General features: G+C 44.1%; 1 protein-coding gene across 1 annotated transcript in view; it reads right to left on the reverse strand.

Annotated features, from left to right (window-relative positions):
• npas1 (neuronal PAS domain protein 1) overlaps nucleotides 1–23,459 on the reverse strand; it is a 35,361-nt gene extending 11,902 nt beyond the window's left edge. Inside the window, exons 1-5 of the mRNA XM_068585605.1 lie at nucleotides 23,226–23,459; nucleotides 13,991–14,158; nucleotides 12,240–12,478; nucleotides 2,622–2,689; nucleotides 514–603 (exon numbers count right to left, since the gene is read on the reverse strand). Coding sequence (XP_068441706.1) covers nucleotides 514–603; nucleotides 2,622–2,689; nucleotides 12,240–12,478; nucleotides 13,991–14,085 — 492 coding nt within the window. The 5' untranslated portion in view covers nucleotides 14,086–14,158; nucleotides 23,226–23,459. The remainder of the gene's footprint in view (nucleotides 1–513; nucleotides 604–2,621; nucleotides 2,690–12,239; nucleotides 12,479–13,990; nucleotides 14,159–23,225) is intronic.
• Between the last annotated feature and the right edge of the window lie 570 nt (nucleotides 23,460–24,029).

A 24,029-nucleotide genomic window follows, 5' to 3' on the forward strand; every position in this document is an offset into this window, starting at 1 on the left:
TGGCTGTCTCTATCTATCTTCCCATCCCCCTTGGTGTTTTTCCCCCTCCCTACAATCAATGTGGCTTTTAAGATGCCTATCGATTTGTTCCCCTAGACAGGCCCAGCGCGCCGGGGCGACACTTTGATTGCTGGGCCAGTAATTACTGTTATTATTTATGCATCTGGGCAAAATAGCAGGACTTAACATTCACAGTACAAGAGGCCACAGGCAATCAACAGAGGTGAGCACCTGGAGAGAGAGACAAGGCGGTAGAGAGAGGTAGACAGAGAGCAGCATTGCCCCCGAGAGAGTTGCACTCCAGAGATGAGCGTGAAGAGTGCAGTCAAAGATATTCACACTCACACATACGCAAACACACACATACACACACACACACACACACACGTGCGCTCCGGTGAGGGGGATATGAAAGCGTAAGCAGAAGATAGGCACGTGTGTGCAAATGTGCTTGTATACAAAGGATTATTCCAGTGTGTGTACGTGTGTGTGTACGCAATGAGGTCGTCTTACCTGTGAGAGTCCCAGGTAGATAGAAACTGTCTCTGAGATGTAGAGGAAACGTCCCTCCTGACTGACCACGAACACAAAGCCATCCAGAGACTGTGCATGAGAAAACACACGCACATCACACCCACCGACACAGGAACACACACACATACACACAAACACACAAAGGCAAACAGAAACAAGACAGACAAATTAGAGCAATTAGTGTGTATCGAACAAATTACAATGAGCTAGAGAACAAACAACCCGTCACCCCTCGGCCTCTTCTCTCAATTTATAAACACACACACACACACACACACGCACGCACACACCAAAGTGAACAGACATGAAACAACAGGCATGAATGCAAGCTGCAGCTCCACACAACAGCTGTCGACAAGGCCTGCATAACTAAACACACAGAAAGCAGCACAGAGACAAAAGTACCACATGTGCGTGCACAACCTCTTTCACACACACACACACACACACACAGTCAGACATTTAGACGAGCACACATACAAACATACATGAAAAAATAGAGCAAAGAAACATGATAAACTGAGCTTATAGACCAGAGCTGTTTCAATCAACTGTAATAAACTCAGAGTCAAAGCATCATCCTGTAGGGCCACACACACACACCTACACACACACAGACACACACACGCAGACGTAAACACACGCCCAGACACCGGTACAGACACAGACACAGATAGAACCAGAGTCATTATAGCCTGCAGTGATTCTAATGAGAAGTGAAAGGTATACAGCCAGGCCATTAGCGAGGACTGCTTCAGAGAATAATATTAATCGTCATAACAAGCATCCAGGAGTGAGCCGACAAAGCCTCAGCCTCACACACACACACAGACCATGGCCACTTTGCTCTAGAAGAATGATTGCTATTTTGGCGGCCCAGTGCTTAAAGTGGCAGTGGTAATTTATGCAACTGACACATCCAGTATGCAAATGTGTGGCCGGGGTGTGGGGCGTCGTGTGTCGCGTCGAGGAGAAACCAGCCGCCTGAATGTCGGAGAACTAAAGTGCAATTATCAGGCTATTACGGCGGGAGGACGGCTGGGAGGAAAGAATCATACAGTTTTTCTGGAGCGTTAATTTGATTTCTATCAGCACCGTTCCCTAAGCCTCCTTTCCTCTTTAAATTGCTAGAGGAGAGCAGACATATGCAATGTTTCTTTGTTTTACCACAACCTTCTCAATTATCAGCTTCTATTCTTTTTGTCTCTCTCAAGCTGTTATAACTACCTGTTTCCTGCTTTGCAAATGTATTTGTTCAATTCAACATCCTTTGCATAAGACATAAGGCATTAAGTCTGGTTTAGTTTTTGCTCTGGTTGCTCCCCCAACGATCTCTCCTCTCTCAGCCCCCTACACCTGCACTGTTGCCTTCTTCCCTCTTCCTCTTCTTCTCTGTCTCTACATCCTGAACTTCGTCATCCCTGCAGCCCTCTTGCCCCAGAATCCCCCTCAGGCTCCATTCATCCGTCAATGCAAACGGAGGCATTCTTTGGCAGCCAACGATATCGCCCGAGCATCTGAGGTTTATGGGATGTGTGGGTGTCTATGTGTGTGCATGGGAGGGCATGCCATAGGAGTTTGCTTGGAAATGTATGTCTGGAGAGACTGAGGTAGGAAGACTTGAGCTGGTACATGCTGTGATCACACACAGCACCAACAAACTGTGGCACAACACAGTCATCTATGAGGCAGATGTGCTTCTCTGTCAAGGATAATACTTGATCGAACTGACCCTGTGATCATTCTGAGAACAAAGGTTTCTCTGCATTAACATTAGAGTATAGCTGTCCAATGAAAGCCGTAGTAGATTTGAAACCTTTGAGATGAACAGAGAGATTGTCTGTTGATTAAAGTTAATACAATTCTCAAGATAAATAAACCATTTGAAAATCCATTGAACTGTCTGACCATTTTCACAAAGCTGAAAATGGGGAAATTTGATGTTTTTGAGACATGGTTTGCACAGGATGTCGTAGACAGAATATTTTCACAAACCCATTACAGTGAATACATCGCGAATACATCATGTAAACACAAGTTACATGACATAATAATCGTTACACAAGTGGATGTGCTGTGGTCTTTACCTGCAGAAGGTGCGCCCCTAGGTGCTGCTCAAACATGTCAGTGGCTAGAGAAAGAGATGATCGTCTTACTGCAGGGAGAAAGTAGACAAACACACATCAGACACTGACTGACATAAACATGTACTTGATACTACATGTTCAAAAGGGACTGTTTTAAGAGTCCCGGTCGCTCTTACCATCCAGGTACAAATCTCAATTTTCCACCTGAAGTACAGATTTGATCTGTCAAACTACTTTATACTCACTGCAGATAATTGTTTAACAAGTTTAAAGACCTGTTTGAAGTAAAAGAAAGATCGCAGCTTGAAAAGTGATGTTTAAAGTGGGGCTTGTCTCAATAACATGACAAGTCAAAGAAAAGACGAGTGTTGTACCTCTGTGGACATTTACAGACACGTGACAGGATCAGGGAGGTGATATTAATTAACTTACTCCACTTTCTGATTGGGTGAATATAGACGTAGCATATTAGTAATTATACAAAATGATCTGGAAACATGACTTGTCCATGGGGGTTTGTAATAACGTAGCATCTCAGTGAAGTATTTAAATTTGCACTGAAATGAAAAAGCAAAACTTGATCATCACGTGTGATGAACAGCAGAATCGACCTGCGTGTCTAAAAAAACTGAGCATAAGGAGGGGGTGCAATGTGATGCAAACCACTCAATTGCCAGCAGACACGCAAAGAAACACACACACACACAAACACACACACACACACACACACACACAAACACAGTGTCTGCATCGGCACTCTTGATGCATCCCAAACACAAGCTATCAGAGCTGCTTCAGTGCCAAAGTGGTGCTGTTTACCAAGGCAATTACAATACAAATAGAGTTGGAGGTGGTTAGGTAGGGGAGGGGGTGTGAAGATGGGTACGAGAGGAGCAGAGAGGGTACGGCAGGGAAAATGAGAAAACACTAAGGAAGGCGAGAGTGATCACTTTCTCCCAGGCAAACCTGGGCACGAGGGGTTGCAGTGACGTGGAAGATTAATTTAGCAATCAGTCCTATTTACTGTTTTATGTCAAAAAGAGAGGGTGATGGGTGATGGGTGTGTGTGTGTGTGTGTGTGTGTGTGTGTGTGTGTGTGCACGCACGAGCGAGTGTATGATTGCAAAAGCAGGGACCATACGTGAGAAGTAATCTCACTCCCAACAGGACTGCTTTTGAACACAATGTTCCTTATCCGGCAGAGACAAACTATGTATGTGTGTACGCACAATGTGTGTGTGTGTGTGTGTGTGCACGCACGTGTGTGTATGTGTGTGTATAAGAGCATATTAATGTGTGCATGTGTGTGCACAACTTTAAGGATTATTGGATATCTGTATGTGTGTCTATGTGTGCGCGTGTAAGTGTGTGTGTGTGTGTGTGTGCGTGTGTGTGTGTGTGTGTGAGTGTGTCGCTGCAAGGCTGAGGGAAATCAATACACGTTATGACAGGAAAATGAAAGCGCTGCTCTGGGTTACAACTGATCACAGAGGGAGGGTCGGAAGACACACACGCACACACACACACACACACACACACACACACACACACATACAGATGTACAATCACACACACACATATATATTGCATAGTTGCCTGCTTGTGATGTTGGTTTGGTGAATAGAGGATGGAGGCATTCCATTAGAGCTATAGACACACACACACGCACACGCACACGCACTCACACACACACACACACACACACACACACACACACCCACCCACCCACCCACATGCACACTTCAGGAATACACACAGCAATGAATTCTCATGCACAGACTACACAGCGGCAACATGCCCTCCGATTAAAGAACACAAATACCCGCGCACGCACACACAAACTCACACACACATAAATACAGAGTTGCCGGACAAAGCCACAGTGGCATTGTGAGATTGGGGTCCCCCTGTGTGACAGAGTGTGAATATAAATAAGGCAAGTCCATTCAGGGCTATGAAAGGGGGTCTGGTGCTGGGACCCTTCAGCCTAGCCAGTCGCTGCCTGGAGGGGGATGGGGAGCCCATCTCGCTCTCCGCCTGCCTCTGAGGCTCCCTTGTGTGGCTGCGATGGAGCTGCAGCGCTGGGGAGCCTAAAGGAAGCAACCCCCATCATGACCATATGAGAATGACTCTAAAAAGAGACACACAGACACACACACACTTTGATGTTAGTTTGTGCATGCCTCACAATTGTAAAAAAAAAAAACAACACTTGGAGTGTGCGTGTGTGTCTTGAGTTTCATGTCAGAGATTCCCGGAGGAGTGAAGGTGGCGGTGGGCGATCAGTAGTGCTGAGTAGTGTCAGTGTGGCGAAGGAAACGCTGGATGTGACATGAGGCCAGGAGGGCTGACAGATGAGTCTACACATGCACTCACACACACACACACACTCACACTCACTCAGACACACACCAATACACAGAGGACCATTTATTAAAGACTGCCAGGGTACAATAGGGCAGCCAGGAAACCAAAACACTGGACCTGGTGTGTGTGCGTGCGTGTGCATGTGTGACGCATGCACAAACGTGTGCACAAGTAAAGAGAGAGAGTCTCACATCAGTGTTCGTATCTCAGCCGGAGAACAAAGATCCTTCTGTAGTGGTGCTTTGAACCCCTATTTCTAAATAGGTGTGTGTGTGTGTGTGTGTGTGTGTGTGTGTGTGTGTGTGTGTTTGGGGGGGGTGTCTGTGTGTGTGTGTGTGTGTGTGTGTGTGTGTGTGTCTGTGTGTGGGCTTTACATTATTCTGTTTGTTCCATAAATATGATCAATTCTTTCAATTCAAGTCTAATTATAATCTCATTAAAGTGTGTTAAAAATAAATCATAGTTCAAAATCAATTGAAGGAAAATCATTGTATTTCTGTAGTTTTGGCCCTTATTCCTCTCCGGATTAATAAAGCCATCCTCACAAAGTAAACTAAAGAGATCTGCTAATGTAGCGATGCTGATACAACAAGATCAGGCAGATTAACAAACGAAGAGTGTAACCAGATTATCTAAACAACCCTTTTTTTATTATTAAAACTGCAAATGCATGCATCCAAAATGTTGGTAATGATAACGCCAAATGTAGCCGACTTATTTGAAAGAGAAAACAAACACCACCAATAAAATTATTACCAAAACTGTTCCATCGCAATGTACGTCCTGCTTTTAATTTGACCAACCTCTCTTATCGTAGTATTAAGAGCAGAGGCAGTAATCTTACCAAAATACGTTGGGTGTATCTGAAGGTGTTGAGTGCATGTCCCTTCTTATAAACAATGTGCAAAGACATTGTTAACATCCGTATTTGCCAGCTTGCAGATTTCTACATTGTTGCATTGTGGTCAAAACCTCCACACAGGAGCTTTAATTTGAGGGTAAAAAAAGAAGCGATTTGGGTTATGTTGGAAGAAAAATGTATTTACTCCTGATTAAGTACTGTTTGACCATAATAATAAGTAGTATTAGAAGGCCGGTGACTTTTCATTGAACTCTCGCTCATGGCAGTATCTACACATTAACTTATCTACACATTATCTCCTAATAAGTCATGAAACAGCAAGTGTCTGTTGGTCTCAACATATAAGCGCCTGTTTCTTTCTACTTCGGCCATGACTGGCCTGATAATCAGTTGACTGGGAAGAGCTCACGATATGGCCCTAAAGATGCCATGTGTGCCTTTGTGTATTGATAAACATATGTATTTAAGATGATAGTGTTGGGCTGTTTCTTTTTAGCAGTCCAGTAGATGCAATTTGCCTGTCACGTATTTCTGACTCTGCTCCTTCTTCGAATAATAAATGTACTTGTTTTAATTATTTTACTCCGAGGTGTCGAGTAAATTTTTCTAACATACTATTACCTCATTGAATCATGTAATACTTTCATCTTATAGTTATGGGAGAAAATTGCAAAAAAAAGACCCGCACTACCCGCAGGGCTCTGAAAAGACCACTTACTGTACAAACAGAGGATTTTGGAGACACTACTGGACCGCTAATGTCTTTTTCAGCAGCTAAACTAGATTACAGTTGTACATTTTTGCCTCTCGGTTTCCACAGACATCAGACCTATTTTGACCAAAACTAGTAAAAAGACCATGTAAACCAACATTCAATAGAAACTGTCAGTACCAAAAGAAAGTACTTTGTACTGGGGACTACTGGGCAATAAGCGTTTATTACCAACCTTTTTCGGTAATCGAGCTAAACTGTTTGTATCCTGTGTGACAGTTTGATGACTCATCACACTGTATTGTTGCAGCATTGTTGCCATGTTCACAGATCTCGGATTCATCTGCAGCAAACTATATTTTGGGTGGCCAGTAATGTCTGCATGCTTGAAGACCTCTTGGGGTGGCGGTGACTCTCACTTTCTCGAAACACGTTTTAATACTTTGTACTGCCATTGACTTACTTTTAGTGTCTACCAGCTAACGTAACTACTACACACACTGCTGAGTGAACGAAATGTAAACGACTTGGAGCCGACTGCCTCCAGACATTGCAGCCTATTTTAAGTTTGAATAAAATGTCTTTTAACTCCATACAGCCCACTAGTGCCGAGACAGGAGGGGTCAATCACACGATACAGCTGTGGTCGATGCAGACACACCTGGCGCTCTGTTGAGTGCACCTTTCTATTCTATTATTATAGAGAAAAGTGGACAAAACAAGAAAATAACACTCAAGTTGAAATGGACTAATTATCCTTTTACATGATTTATGTGAATATACGTTCATCTTTTGTACTTTTGCGTCTGCCCGCGCACGTCCTGTGATTGTGTGAGTGTACAGACCTGAAGCCGACCCCGGGGTCTTTGATCGCTCCTTTCTGTCACACTCCCGTTTCATTAGCTTCCCAAGACTCTGCTGCAAGGTTTAATTTCATTGTGGGAATCGGAGATAGAATGGGCCGGGCCACGATCGGACACGTTAATTATAGTCTGACTCACAGGTCAATTCTCGGGGTCTCCCCAGCGCTCCATGGGGAGAAAAGATAGAAATTTAATTTGAATGATTTTCATTATACCTCTGTCTAATACATAATTTAGTCCTAGTTAGGTCCACGAGTAGTGGCCGCACACACACACACACACACACACACACACACACACACACACACACACACACACACACACACACACACACCTAAACATCCCCCTACCTACATGCATATAACTGTAGACTTGCACATCGCCCTTCTCTCCACCCCCAAAGTGTCAACCTTTTAAACCAGGTTCGGATGTTACCATGGAAACCAAAAAGATAACAGACGCAGTGAACCCCTCTTTCTTTCTCTGTAGCGCTCTCTCTCTCTCTCTCTCTCTCTCGCTCTCTCTCTCTCTCTTCATATCCATCTTTGCCTCTCAAGTTCTGCTCTGCTGCCGTAGTTTCACCCTTTCAAAACAAGAGCCTGATCACCTGCCAAGTTGTTTACGACCATCCAAATGTGACGTTCCGGCTGTTCGACAGACAGAGAGAGAAAGAGTGACCCTAATCGCGCCGTCCCTCTCTGGCGCAATTATCTTCTCACTCTGACATCCATCCCTCCCTCCTTCTCTCTATCTCTCCTCTATCTCTCCGTCGCTCCTCCGCCGCTCCCTCACTCCTTTTGCGGTCGAACATAATTTGAGTGCAATTAACTTCCCTTAAAAGCCCCGGCTGCTTTAAACGCCGTGAATTAGAGGGGAGGCAGATGCAGGGAGAACGCAGAGAGGTGGGGAGACAGAAGGGAGGCGAGGGAAAAAGAGGCAATGAAAGAAAGGAGACGAGAAAGAGAGGGAGCGAGTGGAGGTGGAATGAAAGTCAATGTCACCAACGCTGGGGAGGAGAGAGGTGTGTTTGACCTCACTAACAGAGACAGTAAAACACTTGAGCTGGCCCTGTTGCTGGCAGTGAATTGTCATTGTACTGTACCTTGTAAAAGAGCGAGGGGCTCTCCAGTTGCCATATTGCATCTGGTTGAGTTGTTAGAGATTCATGGACAGAGAGAGTCATGCAAGTGATATTACAAGCGTGCTACAGGGTGTGTCGGTACAGTGACATCACTGAGGGGTGTGGTCACATGTGCAAAGAAGCACTTCTGAATAAAAAAAACGCCAAGTTATGTAGAGAAGAAAACAATGGCAAATGTTAAAGTTATTACCAAAACGCAGAACATGAACATCCATCACACTGAATAGACTTCTGGTTCATGTTTGACCTACTGTACGCAGTGTAGTTGTGTGCACACTGTTTTTCTGCAAACACTGCAATGTAGTGGGTACAATATTATTAAAACGAATAGGAAATGAGGCTCTGGTTAAAATAAACTGGAGTAATCCTTTAACGGGACATTTAAAAAAGCAGGGAAAAACTGTACCCCAAAGCAAAATGTGCCTTATAGAGAAAGGTTTTGAAAAATAAATGATTACAAATAAAATGTGGTCCTTCAATGTGCTGTGCAAATAGGTAAAAAAAAAAAACACACACACACACACACACACACACACACACACACACACACACGCACACACATACACACACAAACGTTGAATGGGAATGAATATCATGGGTCATTTTACTTTTCCACCCTTCAGCCTTTCCTTTTCGTTTGCTCCCTCCTTCTATAATCGGTCTCTCTCCTCCTTCTTTTCCCCCTCTCCTGCTCTCTCAATCTCTCTCTCGTTCTCTCTGTGAAGGTCATGCAATTGATTTTCCTCTGTCTATTCATTTTTCAAGACTGGCTTTGAAACGTGGGAAGCAGACAAAAGCCACAACCGCCCCGCCCCTTGCCTCCATCCCTCGCCTCGCCTCCACCCTCCACCTTCCTTCCCTCTCTGCTGGCCCTCGCCCATCGTCCAAAAACCCTCGGACAAGAAAGAGGGAGAGTAAAGGAATGCAACCCACCCTCTCTTTACCCCCTCTTTCCTCACACTCCTCTTCTCTTTCCCTCTTTATTCCTTCTACATTCATCCACTCCCCTCCTTTCTGTCCTCCTTTCCCTTTCAGCTGGATCTCTGACCACATTCCACTAACGGAATTAAAGTCATGCATCACACTTAAAACCCTGCCAATGCATTGTGGGTAGACTTGTTCAAACTGATGTCCAAATTACCATCGCATTTTCAGCCTCGGCCCCACTGAGACTTTGTGACTTGCTTGTAAAAATCTCCAAACATTTAATAAAATACTCAAGGTATCAGATCCCGACCCAGTGGAAGAAATGTTCAAGATAATTCAAACAGTAATACCGTTCGTAGCTGACATGCGATTCATTGTGTTTTTCCAATTTTCTATGACCTTCACGTAGCTGCTGCAGGATTCTATATATTTACAGTTATGGTTCACATTTGTAGGAGAAGTGCTCTCATTGTAGTGTAAGCAGCATACCTCACATTTGTCTTTCTACCGCACTTCCAGTTCATGCACAGGACAGCAAGACGACTTTTCTAAACAGGTATTTTCTTTCAAGGCCAAACAAAAGCGTCGAACACCGAGGCAAAACAATTCACAACGCGTAGAGCTCAGTCAAGGCCACGGCTGTGCGTAAGTGTGATAGTGCACGGATATCACTCAGACATTCAGATTGTGCAGCGCTGCATGGCTGGTTAGCAATGGATCCCAATAGATTCACCCATAATATTTTTTCTGATACCGTGGCCAAAGCTCACCATGTCAGTATTATAAAATATGAGAACATATAAGTAGGATACCTTGGGTCAGACACGTGTGGCGAGTATCAAACCTCAATAGTTAGTACAACTGAAAATAGTATGCAGCACTGAATATTTTAAATAGTCAAGTATGAAAAATTAGGACCAGAATTAGGACCAGAAGCTGTCTTGGGTGGATGCTACCTACTATTTGTGACCAGTGAGTGTCCTATTTACTGCAATTGGCATCACAAAAGAAATCTATGCAATACAACTTTTTCATGGAAGACATTTTGATATGGAAAAAGTACCGGTGTAAACAAAATGAATGTTGGCTGAATTCCATTTAGCTGATTCAGTTTCAGGGTACTGGTATTGTGCATGCTGGCTCACTATCACACTGACATTTCCCATAACGCAGCAATCGTGTCTTTCCTTTTAGAAAATCCCTGTCTGGTAGATGTCATGACTTTTCAAACTCTTCACACACTCGGGTATTACTCTGGCACCACTGTTTATAATCAGCCCAACTTATTATACTATTAAGACCATTGTGTCTTAACAGGTACGTGTGGCACATATTGTACCACTCAGTCACACAAAACCTGTTATTAACACAACTGTTTTTTGCTCACATTACCTCAAATTAGAACAGGCATGAACACACTCAGACACACACACAAACACACACCTCTAATTGTACGGTAGCTGCATCATTTCCTCTCAGTAATAGTAGCAATTAGACAGGCTGTATAATTACACTGTCCTCGTTATATAGTTAATTTCTGTAATTACAAATCACACCAATAGTTTCCTCCCTCTTTCTGGAACATCTATCTCATACAGATTCAAACTCACACCATCCCATGGAAAGTCTTTATGATTATATGCACATGTATGTTTACAGGCCTCAGAATGAACACAGCACAAGTAATTATGGTTGCTAATAGAGGACTGGAGTTATGTGGCAGAGGAGATGTCTGTGAGCTGTGAGCGGCAGTATACGGGCTTGGATTGGACGGTTGAGGAATGCTTTTGATTGGAAGAGATATGTGAGATGGATGCATACAATTCAGCGATTTCTGTCCAAACATCGGCAAATTTATCTCTGCTGTGTAATTATTCTGATAAGCTTCCTTAGTTTAGAAAATATCGTTCGACCATATTTAATTTACCTTTGCATATTTTCACGGGGCCATTGGCAAAGTCCATGAAAAGTTTCAATATTGAACAAATTATAAAAAAATAAAAGGAGTGTAAGCAAGATTTAAAAAAAAAAAAAAGTACACGTCTCCTTTGCCCAAGAGAAGTTAGAGCAGACAATAAAAGGCCTTGTATTATTTGGATTTTTATATATTATGCAATTATTCACTAAAATTTAATCACCCAACATGAAGGACTGTTTTTAGTCGACTCCAGATTCTCAGAGGGAGTAACGAGGACATGACCTCAGTGCCTTCAATAGCTGCTACAACTGTGTTTCCTACTGAATGGGTGTTCAGACAGAATGCAAATCAAATGAAATGGTAGAGGTGGCGTGTTTGTATACAAAGGCAATGCAATTGATTGACGCAAAGACAAGTCCATGCAAGTAGTTATAACTCAGTAAAACTTGCAGTGTATCCGACGGCTTTTTATGCATATTTCACAAACATACAGAGACAAGAAGAAAAAGGATAAAAACTGGAGGGAGACGCAGAGATTTTGACAGTAAGAGGCTGAACACAAACAGACACAGTCAGTTTGTTTGTGGCTAGCTTAAATTGTCTGTTTCGGGGGATAAAATACAAACAGTGCAGTGATCAAAACTGTGCTAATGATGCGAGGCAAGAATTTGCTTCATGTTCTTTCTGAACACTTTACAATAGTTTTAGATTATGATACATCCTCTCTTTGGTTATGAAAGGCAATATTACAAATATAATCAAATTCTATTGCACGTCCAGTGAACCAAAGCAGTTTGCTTTACTATCTTTATTTTTCCTTTTTCTCACCTTTTCTGCAGTTGTTGTCTCCCTCCATCAAAGGGCTCCAGGGCGGGTCTCCCTGGCTGGCAAAGGTGCGCATATGCAGGTAACTTATGGTCAGCCGGATGACTGAGGCCTTGTCCAGCTGGCTGGTGATGGCTCCGGGCAGAGGCAGCATCTTGGCCAACTCAAAGAACTCGAAATTCTCCTTACCCCGCCGTGATCGGGCCGCATTGCGAGACTTCTCTTTACGCAGGTTCTGGAGACTGAGAGGTGCACAGGGGGAGGGTGTATTAATAGAAGACATAGATGAACACAGGGGGGAGAGAAAAAGAAGGAAAGGCCGGACAAATATTTTAGGTCAGCAGTGTGCTGAGAGAAACAGGTAAAGGGTGTCATATAATGGGCATTTACTGAACACCTGTTGATTGATTCATGCTCTGTATGAATGACCTGAGCATCAATCTAGAAAAGTCATTTCATAAATATAGTACATATAATGGTAATGGCTCCTGCAATTCAAGTAAAACAATCTCCCTTCTGACCCATCTCTTGCAGATTGGCCTGGTAATTACAGGCAAACTCCCATCTTCTATCTGGCAGAGCGGAGTCCTAATAATGCCATTTGCTGCACAATCTATATGTGAACATACACACACAAGCTCTCGCTGCGTACATCTCTCACTTTTCCTCCCTTCCTCTCGCCAAGCCCTCGTTCTCTCTCTCCCTCTCTCTCATCTGGTCCCGGGCTAGTGAGCTGAAGCCGTGATTGAGGGATCAATAGGAGAGGGAGGGGCAGAGTGACAGAGGGGGGCCGGGGCTCAGGTAGCCTGTCTCTCTGATTGGGTATTGACTCTCCTCAATGGGGCCTGAGTGGTGGAATTATGTTGTCACAGCCACTTCACAATTTGTGTCGGTGCTGCGCTGGAATAAAGTGTGTGTGTGTGTGTGTGTGTGCGTGTGTGTGTGTGTGTGTGTGTGTGCGTGTGTCTGTGTGTGTGAGAGAGAGCGAGAGAGATAGAAGAGAAAGAAGAATCAGCCCCTCGTGTCTGTATTGTTTATTCTTATCATAAGAAAGACCACTGGTGGTGTGTGTGTGTGTGTGTGTGCGTGTGTGTTTGTGTGCATGTGTGTGCGTGTTTGTGTAGGTGTGTGTGCGTGTGTGCATGTGTGAGTGAAAGAAAGAATGTAACAAAAAGGGCTGTGCATCATGTGTGTTCATATCTTAATCAGCTGACCCAGTTGTTGTATTTCTCCCTGCTTTCCTCAAACAAGCGAAAACAGCGTGCGTTTCTGTGTGTTTGTGTGTCTGCTTGTGAGTGTGTGGACTCATGCTGCCAGCCCTCTGTAACATCTCATTATTATACTGCCTCGACCCCAGCCACCGAGAACAATCAATACACACACATTGATTCTGCTTAGTTTTTATATCCGCCTTTAAATGACTGCCCATTAATAATTCCAGCCAAATTTACTTAATCTCCCACTAAGGGGAGGGGATTCACATCTTTGACAGGATTGGCAGGTGAGCAACAATGCAGGTTATATGTAGCACTGAAGAGATCAGACTTATGGCTTCTGGATTGTGTTTCATTGATAGGAAATTCTTCTTCAGGCTGTCAGTGTGTGCAAGGGTGTTAATGCATGGATTTCACCTTGCAGAGATTCATTCATGGGCATGCACGCAGGCTTATACAGTATCAGCCTGTGTGTGTGTGCGTGTGTGTGTGTGTGTGCGTGTGCGTGTGTGTGTGTACGCGTGAGCATGTGTGTCTCACCAGGGAAGGGTGGGTGGCTTGGCCAGTAGTCCTTGTAGGAAATCCCACTCCACACTCACACACTTCCCTTCGCTGACAAACGGCATGGTTGCCATCCTTCTCCCAATCACGTGCCGACGCCGCAGTTAACGAAGGCTCTGATCGGTTGAGGATGTGACAGACTCAGACCTGGAGATCCCCGAAACACAGTGGAGGAGGAGCATGAAGAAAGAAAAGAGTAAAAAGAGTCAGTCAAGTAAGTCATAGAAGTCATGACATACCTAAACGTTGACAGGGGACAGCACGATGGAACACGTTTTAGCGAGCCCTTGATTCTTTAATTAGCAAACGGGTTTTCATCACAATATATTGCATAATGTATTTTTCAGTGAAATACATTTTGAGCTTGGAGTGAGCACAAAGCCTCTTTTCAATAAAGAACATTGTGACATAATATCTCCATTTGCAGTTTCTATTCAGCCCTTTTAATTTGAAAGAATACAATTTGCATTAAAATGCTCAGACGGAAACCCATTCTTACTTCATCCATCAGAGAGAGAGAGAGAAAGAAAAAGAAAGAAAGAAAGAAGCTGGTGAGGTTGAGAGAGCAATTAGGTACTGTATGTACTTCCTCACATAAAGGTCAGAGACTGTTCCCAAGGTAATAGACATAAGACAAAACACTGAGCCTCCTTTGAGGTCACAATTAAGCTGAAAAATCACAGATCAAATGTCTCCACTCATCCCTGAAAGATTATTTAAACGTGTCTGCGGCTGGAGTTTAAAGCAAACATCTCCGAGCGAAGATGAAGCACATGCTGTCCACTGCCTGCTCCTCCACATCTAACGTCGCCTTCTGCCAGTCTCCAACACTACCTTCCTGTGGTGGAAGTTAAAGTTGCCAATAGTCCTCCCTGTTCTCAAACAGAGTGCCGCTCCTCACCCGTGTTTCTCTCCTCCCTCCCCTCTGTGCTGTGTTGACATTTAAAGGGCTCGTGTGGCCCCGAGCACCGCGGTGTCATGCCCTTGGGCCTGAGATGCCCTCTCCCTCTCTCTTACTGCCTCTCACTCTTAAACTCTCTCTTTCTTTGTCCCGGCTGGGTCAGCACAATCAAGTCAGTAGAGCTTTGCCGGGGCAGTAGAAAATGGATTATGTCTCGAGTTTGAGCATGGCTCTGCTGACCTTGGCTAAGAGGGGTCAGCAGAAGCTGGGCAGGTTTGGCAGATATCATTTCACAAATCTGGGCTGAAACAGCCAACATTAAATGTATGCATGATAAATTCTTGGATCAATTTCAAAGGCAGCAAAGACCGTGAGGGATTTAACACGGACAGAATAGTTGAACGTGGAGATTGGGTCATTCCCTTACCTTTGGTAGTTTTAGGTGGCAATAGTGAAGCAAAAATGTGTGCTTTCTATTTCTAAATAGTCCGAGGGCAGTGATAGAAAGATTGGCCTCAATGGATACAGAAGAGTGGGGTATAGTGTGAATATTTACCTGCAAATATTCCCTTCCACCATGCAATGTTATATTAGAACGTATGACTCATTAGAGCTTAACAAGTGCACTCAAAGCTCAATGCTCACTAAACAATAAGTCTCCAGCTATGTTAGCAGCTCTGTGAGGCTTCATTAGCAAAGCAGCACTTTGACCTCAATGCTAACGTCTGCATGCTAATATGCTCACAATAACAATGCGAACATGCTGAGCAGATATACATTCATGGTATCGGTAATAGTGTAATGGCATGGTATATTTACCATGTTAAGCATCTTCGTTTAGGGTGCTATGGTCATGAAAACTAACCATACACACACAGCTGAGGCTGATGGAATGTCCTTTTAGAAGTATTTAATCATAAACCAAAGTTTTGGACACATTTTAGACCTAATGATGGCACGACAGGAAAAGTCAGGGGATGGACATCGGCAGCACAATTCATGGCAATAGATGGCATTCTCTTGTCTGGAGCAAATTCACCGACGGTCCGTCCGACTGACTGATCTTTGTCGCCATCCATAGAGGGCAATGGCTGCTAAACGTCGAGATAACTTGATTTACCGTACACTACATTAGGAGGCTACTTGGGCTTAATAATAATATGACTAAATCAAGTTTCTAAACTATTGGACTGAACTGTTGTTATGTGATTGGATATCTTTGGTTGTTGGTAGCTCTTTGAAGTTGTATTACCTGGGACACTGAAAATTGACTTTAATATTCAGAAAACTTTACCTTTTACGAGGGCCCTTACATTTGCGTAATGTTTTGTCTAGGCTTTATTCATCTGTAAGAAAGCTATATCTTGTCCTCTCAAGCGTCCAGCCAACAACATTGACAGTCCTCACTGCAGCGTGTCAGGTGAAGAGAAGACCGGGTCGAGGAGAGGGCAGCTCACCTCTATCTAACAACTTCACCTTTGTCACCTTCTCTATCTAACCTGGATAAATGCACTCCATGTCAAATTAGGCTGCGTACAGTAGGACCGAGGGATCAAAAGGAGAGACAGGCAGGAAACAATTTACTCTTACATTTTCCTTTCCCAAACACACACGTGCACCGCCTTTTTCCATCCCATACATGGATGTTTATCTCTTAATTGACCTTATCTGTGCTTATCTAATCTCTCCCTCCATCTTTCTGTCTCAAACTATCGCTCCATCTCTCCCTGCGTCGTTCTCTATCTGGGCAGACACAGGGGCGTAATGGACAGGGGCCTCCACAGTAATTATTCAATCAACCTTGTCGCAGGTTGGGCGGCCCATTAATGCACTCACCCAAATGGACCCCACCACTTTGACTGCTAATGCTCCGGCTAGCTAGCAGCACAACAGGCTGAATGTCAGCAGTGCCATCGAGACAGAGTGTAAAACAATTTGCTCAATAGAGCTGAGTCGACTTATTCTGTGATGGCACAGTGGGAAATATATTGAAAAGGAAAGTGTGACTTCTGAGAGCACTGAGGGTAAGAATTCACTGCGCCCACTGTAGAGATCAACCTGTATCACGTGTGACCGCAGGTGTTCGCAATATGTTGCTGCAGTGCTACATATTCATAAGTGTGGTGTACATGTGTGGGTGGGTGTTTCAGACCCTTACCCTATAGAGCCATGCTCTCTTGGCACGGTCTCAACAGCAACAGAGTGGAGGGCACTGCAGCGAGCGCTCACAGCCGCTGTTTGCCGTGCGTTTTTCGCTGGCTGCTTGCTTGGCGCCCGCTCTGTTTATTTTCAGCAGGGACGTTTAATTAGGGCCTCCAGCTGTCAGAGGTTCGTTAGCGTGCCCCTCCTCTCCCAGAGCCGCCCCTCTCCGTAGGGAGTCAGGGGCATCAGGCAAATGAACACATTTAAGTCCAACAGCACGCAGGCAGACAATAGCTCCACTGCCAAGCCACCAGCTCCCCTCGGTAGAGATATGGTTGTTTTATGCCTCATCTCCTCAACCCCTAGGGCCTGATACAGAGGCTGGTCAAGACTGAGAATGTGGAGGCAGAGGAGCTCTTATAGCCCACTGGAGACGACATGCAACCTGCGATCATGTAAAGGTGAAGAGCAGGACTGAGACTGTAGAACTGAGGGAGAGACAGAAGAGTTTTTAAATCTAATAACCTAATTGTAGGGAAATTGTAGGGGAGGATACACAAACCTTTTTTCCTTTCAGTCACGAAAGTGAAAAAATAGACATATGTATCCTTACTTGATGATTTCCTCTCCTGTTTATTTTGATTATTGCCACCAATCAAACTAAACATACTTGATACATACGTGCCATGCAAGAGACTTCTCTTGAGACCTGGATACACTCCACTGAATGACCTTGTCACCATTTGCATTGTTCCTTTAAGCAGTGCTCACAAATCCTAATTGCGTCATTGTGAAACAGGACCTGGTTTGATTCTGGTATGTAAAAGACTACAAAAAAAGCTGGCATCAGTTTCCAACTCACATAAAAACTGTTTATCGCAGGCATTCTGGTCATTCTTCAGTGTTTCCCAAGTAAAATTCATCGTAGTAACACATTTTTAGACAGCTCACTTTTCTTCTTCCAAACCCCACGCGTCTTTCCTCGAGCTAAAGGTAAAAGTGGAGCACACATACAACAGCAATGTAAGATATTGCTGTGTATAATATTTTATCAAACAGAGAACGTTCAATAACATGGTAGATGTAGAAAACACGGTGGGAAATAACATGAACAGAATATTTGATGTAGTTTTCTATCTTGCCTTTCATGTTGTTGAGTAGTTGTAAATGAGTGTCTGGAGTGTCCGGGGAGATGAAGTTTGGTATTCTGGTTGGAGGGCTGAAAACTACTTATCATGCATTACGGCCCTGGTTGGACCTCAGGATTTGGAAGTCAAAAGACTTTTTAATGTACAATTTTTCAGCGGCTGATCAATCGACAGCTGCTGGACATGAAGACCCCCCCCCCCTCCCCCTCTCTATCTATCAGTATTCCATATTCTGACTCGCTCGGCATTCTGCTTCCGTATCACCGGCTGTGGTTGACCTTGACAACTCCGGATCATTCCCAACCCAAGGTTCTCTCCGACTCTCAAGGGCCTTGGCGTCCCCCCCCTCCTCCCTTCCCCCCACAATCCCACCCTCTCGCCTCTCCACCCCCTTCGCCTCTCCCATCATCATCCTCCCCATCTCTCCTAACCCCCTCTTTGCACCTCTCTGGCCCCTGCCTGGGTCATTAATTATCTAATGGAATCAATACAGCGGTAGATTGGACCAGAGTGACCCCACCCGCCCCCAGGTATCTCCGCGTTGATGGGGAGGAAGAGGAGGGTTCGGCACGGGTGTAAAGGAATGGTGATAACAGCCTGTGTGAGCGAACCAGCATCGTACAGTGTAGATAGTCCCTAAACTGGAAAAATAAAGAATAAAGAGATCAGCGATAAATAAATCATTACAAGGGGGAGAGGGGTGGATGGAGGGCGGATGGGGGAGAGAGCATAAGTTGATGCGGAGCAAGGCAAATCAGACGGTAAAAGAGAGAGAAATGATGGACGGATAAAGACATAGATGAAAAAGGAGAGAGAAAGAGATTTGCTAATGTTCACCCTTGGTAATCAATACCTTTCTCCGCCTCCTCTTTTATTACAGAGGGCTTCGGTGAGCATTGCTTTGATGTCCACTCCTCACGGGCGTAGAGCTACGGAGAATCCAATCCATGCCTGTCATAATTACCATCTACCGCAGCCTGAGTATGCATGAAGAAACACTCTACTTCACCTGCACTGTATAAAATACAAAGTTAACAGTATCATCATACAGAATCCTGTATATTTACAATATTATCCAGAAAAACTACTTAATCTCTAAATATTGCTCTCCAGTGATTTTTCTCAAATCCACTGGATGTCATTCCTCGCTCAATATTGAAAGTAATGAACAAGATTTAAGCAGCACAACAAGTGTAATAACTTGAAGAAGGATGCAGACTGTTTTCCATAAACTGCCATTTTCATGTGCCATCTCTAGAGCTTCCAGGAGTAGCATGGTCTCTTTAAGGAATAATCCGGGTAAAATAGATATGTATATAAAATTAATATGCAATTTATATGACTGTACAAAAACTTAAATGCGTAGCCCTGTATCAGAAGTAACACAGTGCATTCTGGGGTTAGTTTTCTCTTTCAGTAACAGGGCGTAAAGAGACGCAGGAGCAACAGTACGAGCTAAAATTTTAAATGGTTCTACAGAGCGACTAAAATACAAAACCAAGTGCAAAACATCTGAACTAAGTTTACTTTGAGAATTTAAATAGCATAAAAAAGAAATGCATCAAGTAAGTCATGAAGTCACGAAGTTAACCATCCATGACCCTTTTGATATCTGCTTAAAAGAAAAAATCCTGGGTCAAAATAATAGCTGGAATCTATTCTGGGGTTAAATATCCAGACCTCCGCGTAAGGCTGGGCTAAAGTGGCTAAAGCGGGACTTACAGGAAAGTCAAAGACAAAAGCTTTGTATTTTGAACACTTTCACGAAAGAATTGCTGACGGTTACACGTACAGTAAGGAGAATACTGATCAAATTAATACAATGTTCCCAAAATTGTAAATTATTGATGAACAAAGAGAATACGGTAGGAATAAACTTCTCTCTGTGACGTTGAAGGAGTCAGCTAAGTGGATGCAGGTTCTATACGGCAGAGGATGGTAAATCCACTCCCGCAGGCAGAGACCACATCAGCACTGACCTCCACAGGCCAAAGAACAGCACACGGGGTCACTCACTCTCTCAAACACACACACACACACACACACACACACACACACACACACACACACGCACACACACGCACGCACACACCAGTGTACATGCTGAAAAGCAGGACTTGAAAGCACACTCTCATTCTGCACACCAGCACAGAGATGTTCACATGCTAATGCAGACACATCAATTAGCATGGTGCAAATGTCAGCGTTCAGAGCAAAGTCCAACTGTTGATAAGAGTTGCACAAGTTGTGTAGGAGTCTTGCAGCACACTGGGGAAACCGGGAGGCTCGCTGGCCTTCCCACACACTGCTCGGAGCTTGACACTTTGTTTGAATTATTCCAGATGTATTGTTGATTTATAAAACTTCTTCATGTGACGGCTTGAATTAAACAACGACGAAGAAGAAAGACTTGAGGGTTTTGCACCTGGTCTGACGTTCAATTTTAGAGGAAATGTGACTTTGAGTGTGGACGACTATAGATTGTGTGCGTGTAACTGCACGTGTGCGTAAGCGAGCGTGCGTGTGCACGCAGCCTGGTGGATCCCTTCAGGCCGACGTGTGAATGACAGCGGGGGTTATGTAAGGAGCCACAGCGGGGCCGGAGTGGACAGTCCAACCGGAGATCAGGTCAGCAGAGTGTGACACTAAACACATCTCCCTGACACTGCGCTGACACCCTCTGTCACAGACCCACACACTGTCTGTCAACGCTCCTTACACACACACACACACACACACACACACACACACACACACACACACACACACACACACACACGGCGAGAGCAAGACGTGTGTGAGCGGCTGTCTGTCAACACACCAGACACTGACCACCTTAGTGTGTGTGTAAGAGAGCAACAGAGACAGACAAAAATACCAAGAGAGGAAAAGAGAGAGGAAGGGAGGGCGAGGTAAGCTTTCTGTCTACCTGAGAACTTGTCAATGAGTCACAGAAAGTGACTGTCTGCTTTTGTCTGACAACCAAGATGTGTTTATATATTACTGATTATGTGATCGCTATTTATGCTAAATTAAATCAGAGAATAAAACTAACTGAGAACCAGATGTGGAGCTCGCAGCACGATCACAGACACACGACAGCGGTGATTTTTGATGACCAGCAAAATAAAAGTGTCTGCCTGCTCGCAAACCAACAGCTCAGACGTTTTATTACTGTAAATTCATTTCAACTTTGTTTCATCTGGGACACTTTGTCTCCGACATTCTTACTTTGACAAAGCCATCCAAGTCAGGGTCTGTCACACAGTCGCATGCTGGCATGAACCACAACTCCTTAAACCCAAAAGCCGAGGAAGAAACGTCTGGGTCTAATAAAAAGGCCTAAATGCGGGTCACGACCAAAGCGCCTCGCACATGCGAGAACTGAAACGGATAGAGAGGCTTAGTGGCTCAGTGGGCCGGGTATAAAGTGTACCACGGACGTGGGATGACGCGGTCTGACCCCGTTTTCATGTCAGTGTTGCTACATAAGTACGTTGCAGCTGTGTTTGATCTTTATTAGGTAAAGCAGTAATGTAGAAATTTTAAAAAGCTGCAAAATGGGTTTAAAAAATGATTTTAGTAAGTTACTAAAATCTGCTGGATTACAAAAAAGTATGGGCAGTAATCTTTTTTCACTAATAGATACTTTGACTGAAGGAGCGACTCTGTACCACAAGCAGTTATTTGGTTTGAATTTATCTGAAGTGTGTGTGTGTGTGTGTGTGTGTGTGTAAATGGGGCTGCCGCCGGAGAACGACACACAGCAGAATTCATACCACAGATTTTAGAGCAAGATTCATGTGGTGTGAAACACAAATATCTACATGTGGACAGCTACACAATCACACAGACGAATAAGGAATGTAGAAGGAAATCATAAAAATACCTTTACATCCACACACACTCATGCACATCACACACATTTCTCCTCTGTAAAATAACTATTCTGACTTTTATTTCAAGTGACAAGCCTACGACCACAATCACTACAAATTCTGAAAAAAGAAATAAAAAAGCCTGACACCTGAAATCACTATGTGATGGTTTGATGTTGTTATTTACTTTACAGCAGCAGTGAACACTGTGCGTTTGTCACAGTCACTCTGCCAATTTGGACCACCTGCTGCAAACACCCTGAAGGCACCGAATGCTACTAAGCCAGTAAACTGTGACCGATTCTGCTTCTGCAGGTGGAGACGGACAAGCGAACGCTCGCTCCCTGCCTCTGTATCTCAAACTCCACCACACATGCACACACAATTTATCAGAAAGTGTTTCGCCTGTGGTGTTGCGGTAAGGCAGAGAAAATAAACATACATAATTATCTGGCTTATCTGCATAGCAAACATTGGACATTTAAAACATGTTTTTTTTTCAAGAATTTCATGTGAAAGCAATGATGGTGCTTTCAAGGAAAAGCAAACGTTGGGTTTAATTATCCCATCAAATGAGACTTCAATAACTATTTATAATATATTATGAATACATATGTTTATAAATATATTATAATCAAATGTATATTCAGGCATGCTGTTACAAAGTGACAAAAAAGACCCCAGTAAGAAGAGGAAAGATCTATTTCAAAACAAAACTCCTCTTTCTTTTATTCCCAATTAAGTAAAAAAATACTTAAACTTTCTATTTATTTATATTGGGCCAATTTACAAAAATATGGAATAAATGCATATTATTTCTGTTCTGTCCTAAATTAAACTCAGCAAAAAAGTTATCACGGCTGCATACATGCTGATATTCTTTATCCCAGATAAAGAGTAAAAACACCTGATTTCATCTACATCAATATTTTTAATCGACAAAAACCACAGATTGACACATCGTTTTAAACAAACAGCAAAAGCCCGATAAAAAGGTAACAACTTTGTAACTGTACGGATGCGAGTGTCCGGCGCGTGTTAGAAGAATCAAGCGACAGAACGAGAAAGTGTGTGTCCACTCATGCATGTGTGTGTGTGTGTGTGTGCGCGTTGACCGTTAGTTGTTAGATCCATTATCTACTCACCTGACGGGCATTTCCTGTGTTCAGTCTCCTGCTGTTGATCTGATCCACTTTGCCTCCCTCCTCCTCCTCCTCTTCCTCCTCTTCTTCTCCTTCTTCTTCTCCTCTCCGGAGCCCCTGCCCTGCCCTGGCGGTGGCCCCCCACCACACCACCTCCACCGGCAGCTCGAGCTTAAACACAGCAAACAAACACTGTGTGTGTGAGCCAGAGGGGCTGGGACGGGGCAGCGTCAATCCCCTCACTTTCACAAAAGCCGTGGCCGTGCAGCCGGACACATCGTGGACTCCCGATGCAAAAGTGTGTGTGAGAGAGGGAGAGCAAGTGTGTGTGTGTGTGTGTGTGTGTGTGTGTGTGCGTGCGTGCGTGCGTGCGTGCGTGTGTGTGTGTGTGTGTGTGTGTGAATGGAGCTAGCTGATGCAGCTCTCCTTGGCTCTCAGACTCACTTCACCAACACTCTGCTCCGCTGCTTCTTGGAGATGGACTTGGATTAGGACACAGCCAGTGTGAGAATCTCTTTTTCGCTCCCTCTCCCTCACTACGTCTCTCTCTCTCTCCCTCTCTCCAGCCGGCATGCTCCCTCCCACCCTTCCTCTCTCCCGCTCACTCATTCACTCTCCTCGCTGAGCTTCTTTCTTTTCATTTCCTCTTGGGAAAGCCGTGCACACCAGTTGTCTCTGCCTTCAGCTGCTCCCTCTCTCCCCTCTCTCTCAGTCACTAGTAAATATAAAAGGCATGCTTGTACAGCCCCTCTCCTAAGTCTCTCTCTGGCTCTCGCTCCCTAACTCGCTGTGTCTCATGCTTTCGTT

This window comes from Clinocottus analis, unplaced genomic scaffold, assembly GCF_023055335.1.
Source record: "Clinocottus analis isolate CAN_PGR_092001 unplaced genomic scaffold, fCliAna1.0.p SCAF_2, whole genome shotgun sequence".
Classification (NCBI taxonomy): Eukaryota; Metazoa; Chordata; class Actinopteri; order Perciformes; family Cottidae; genus Clinocottus; species Clinocottus analis.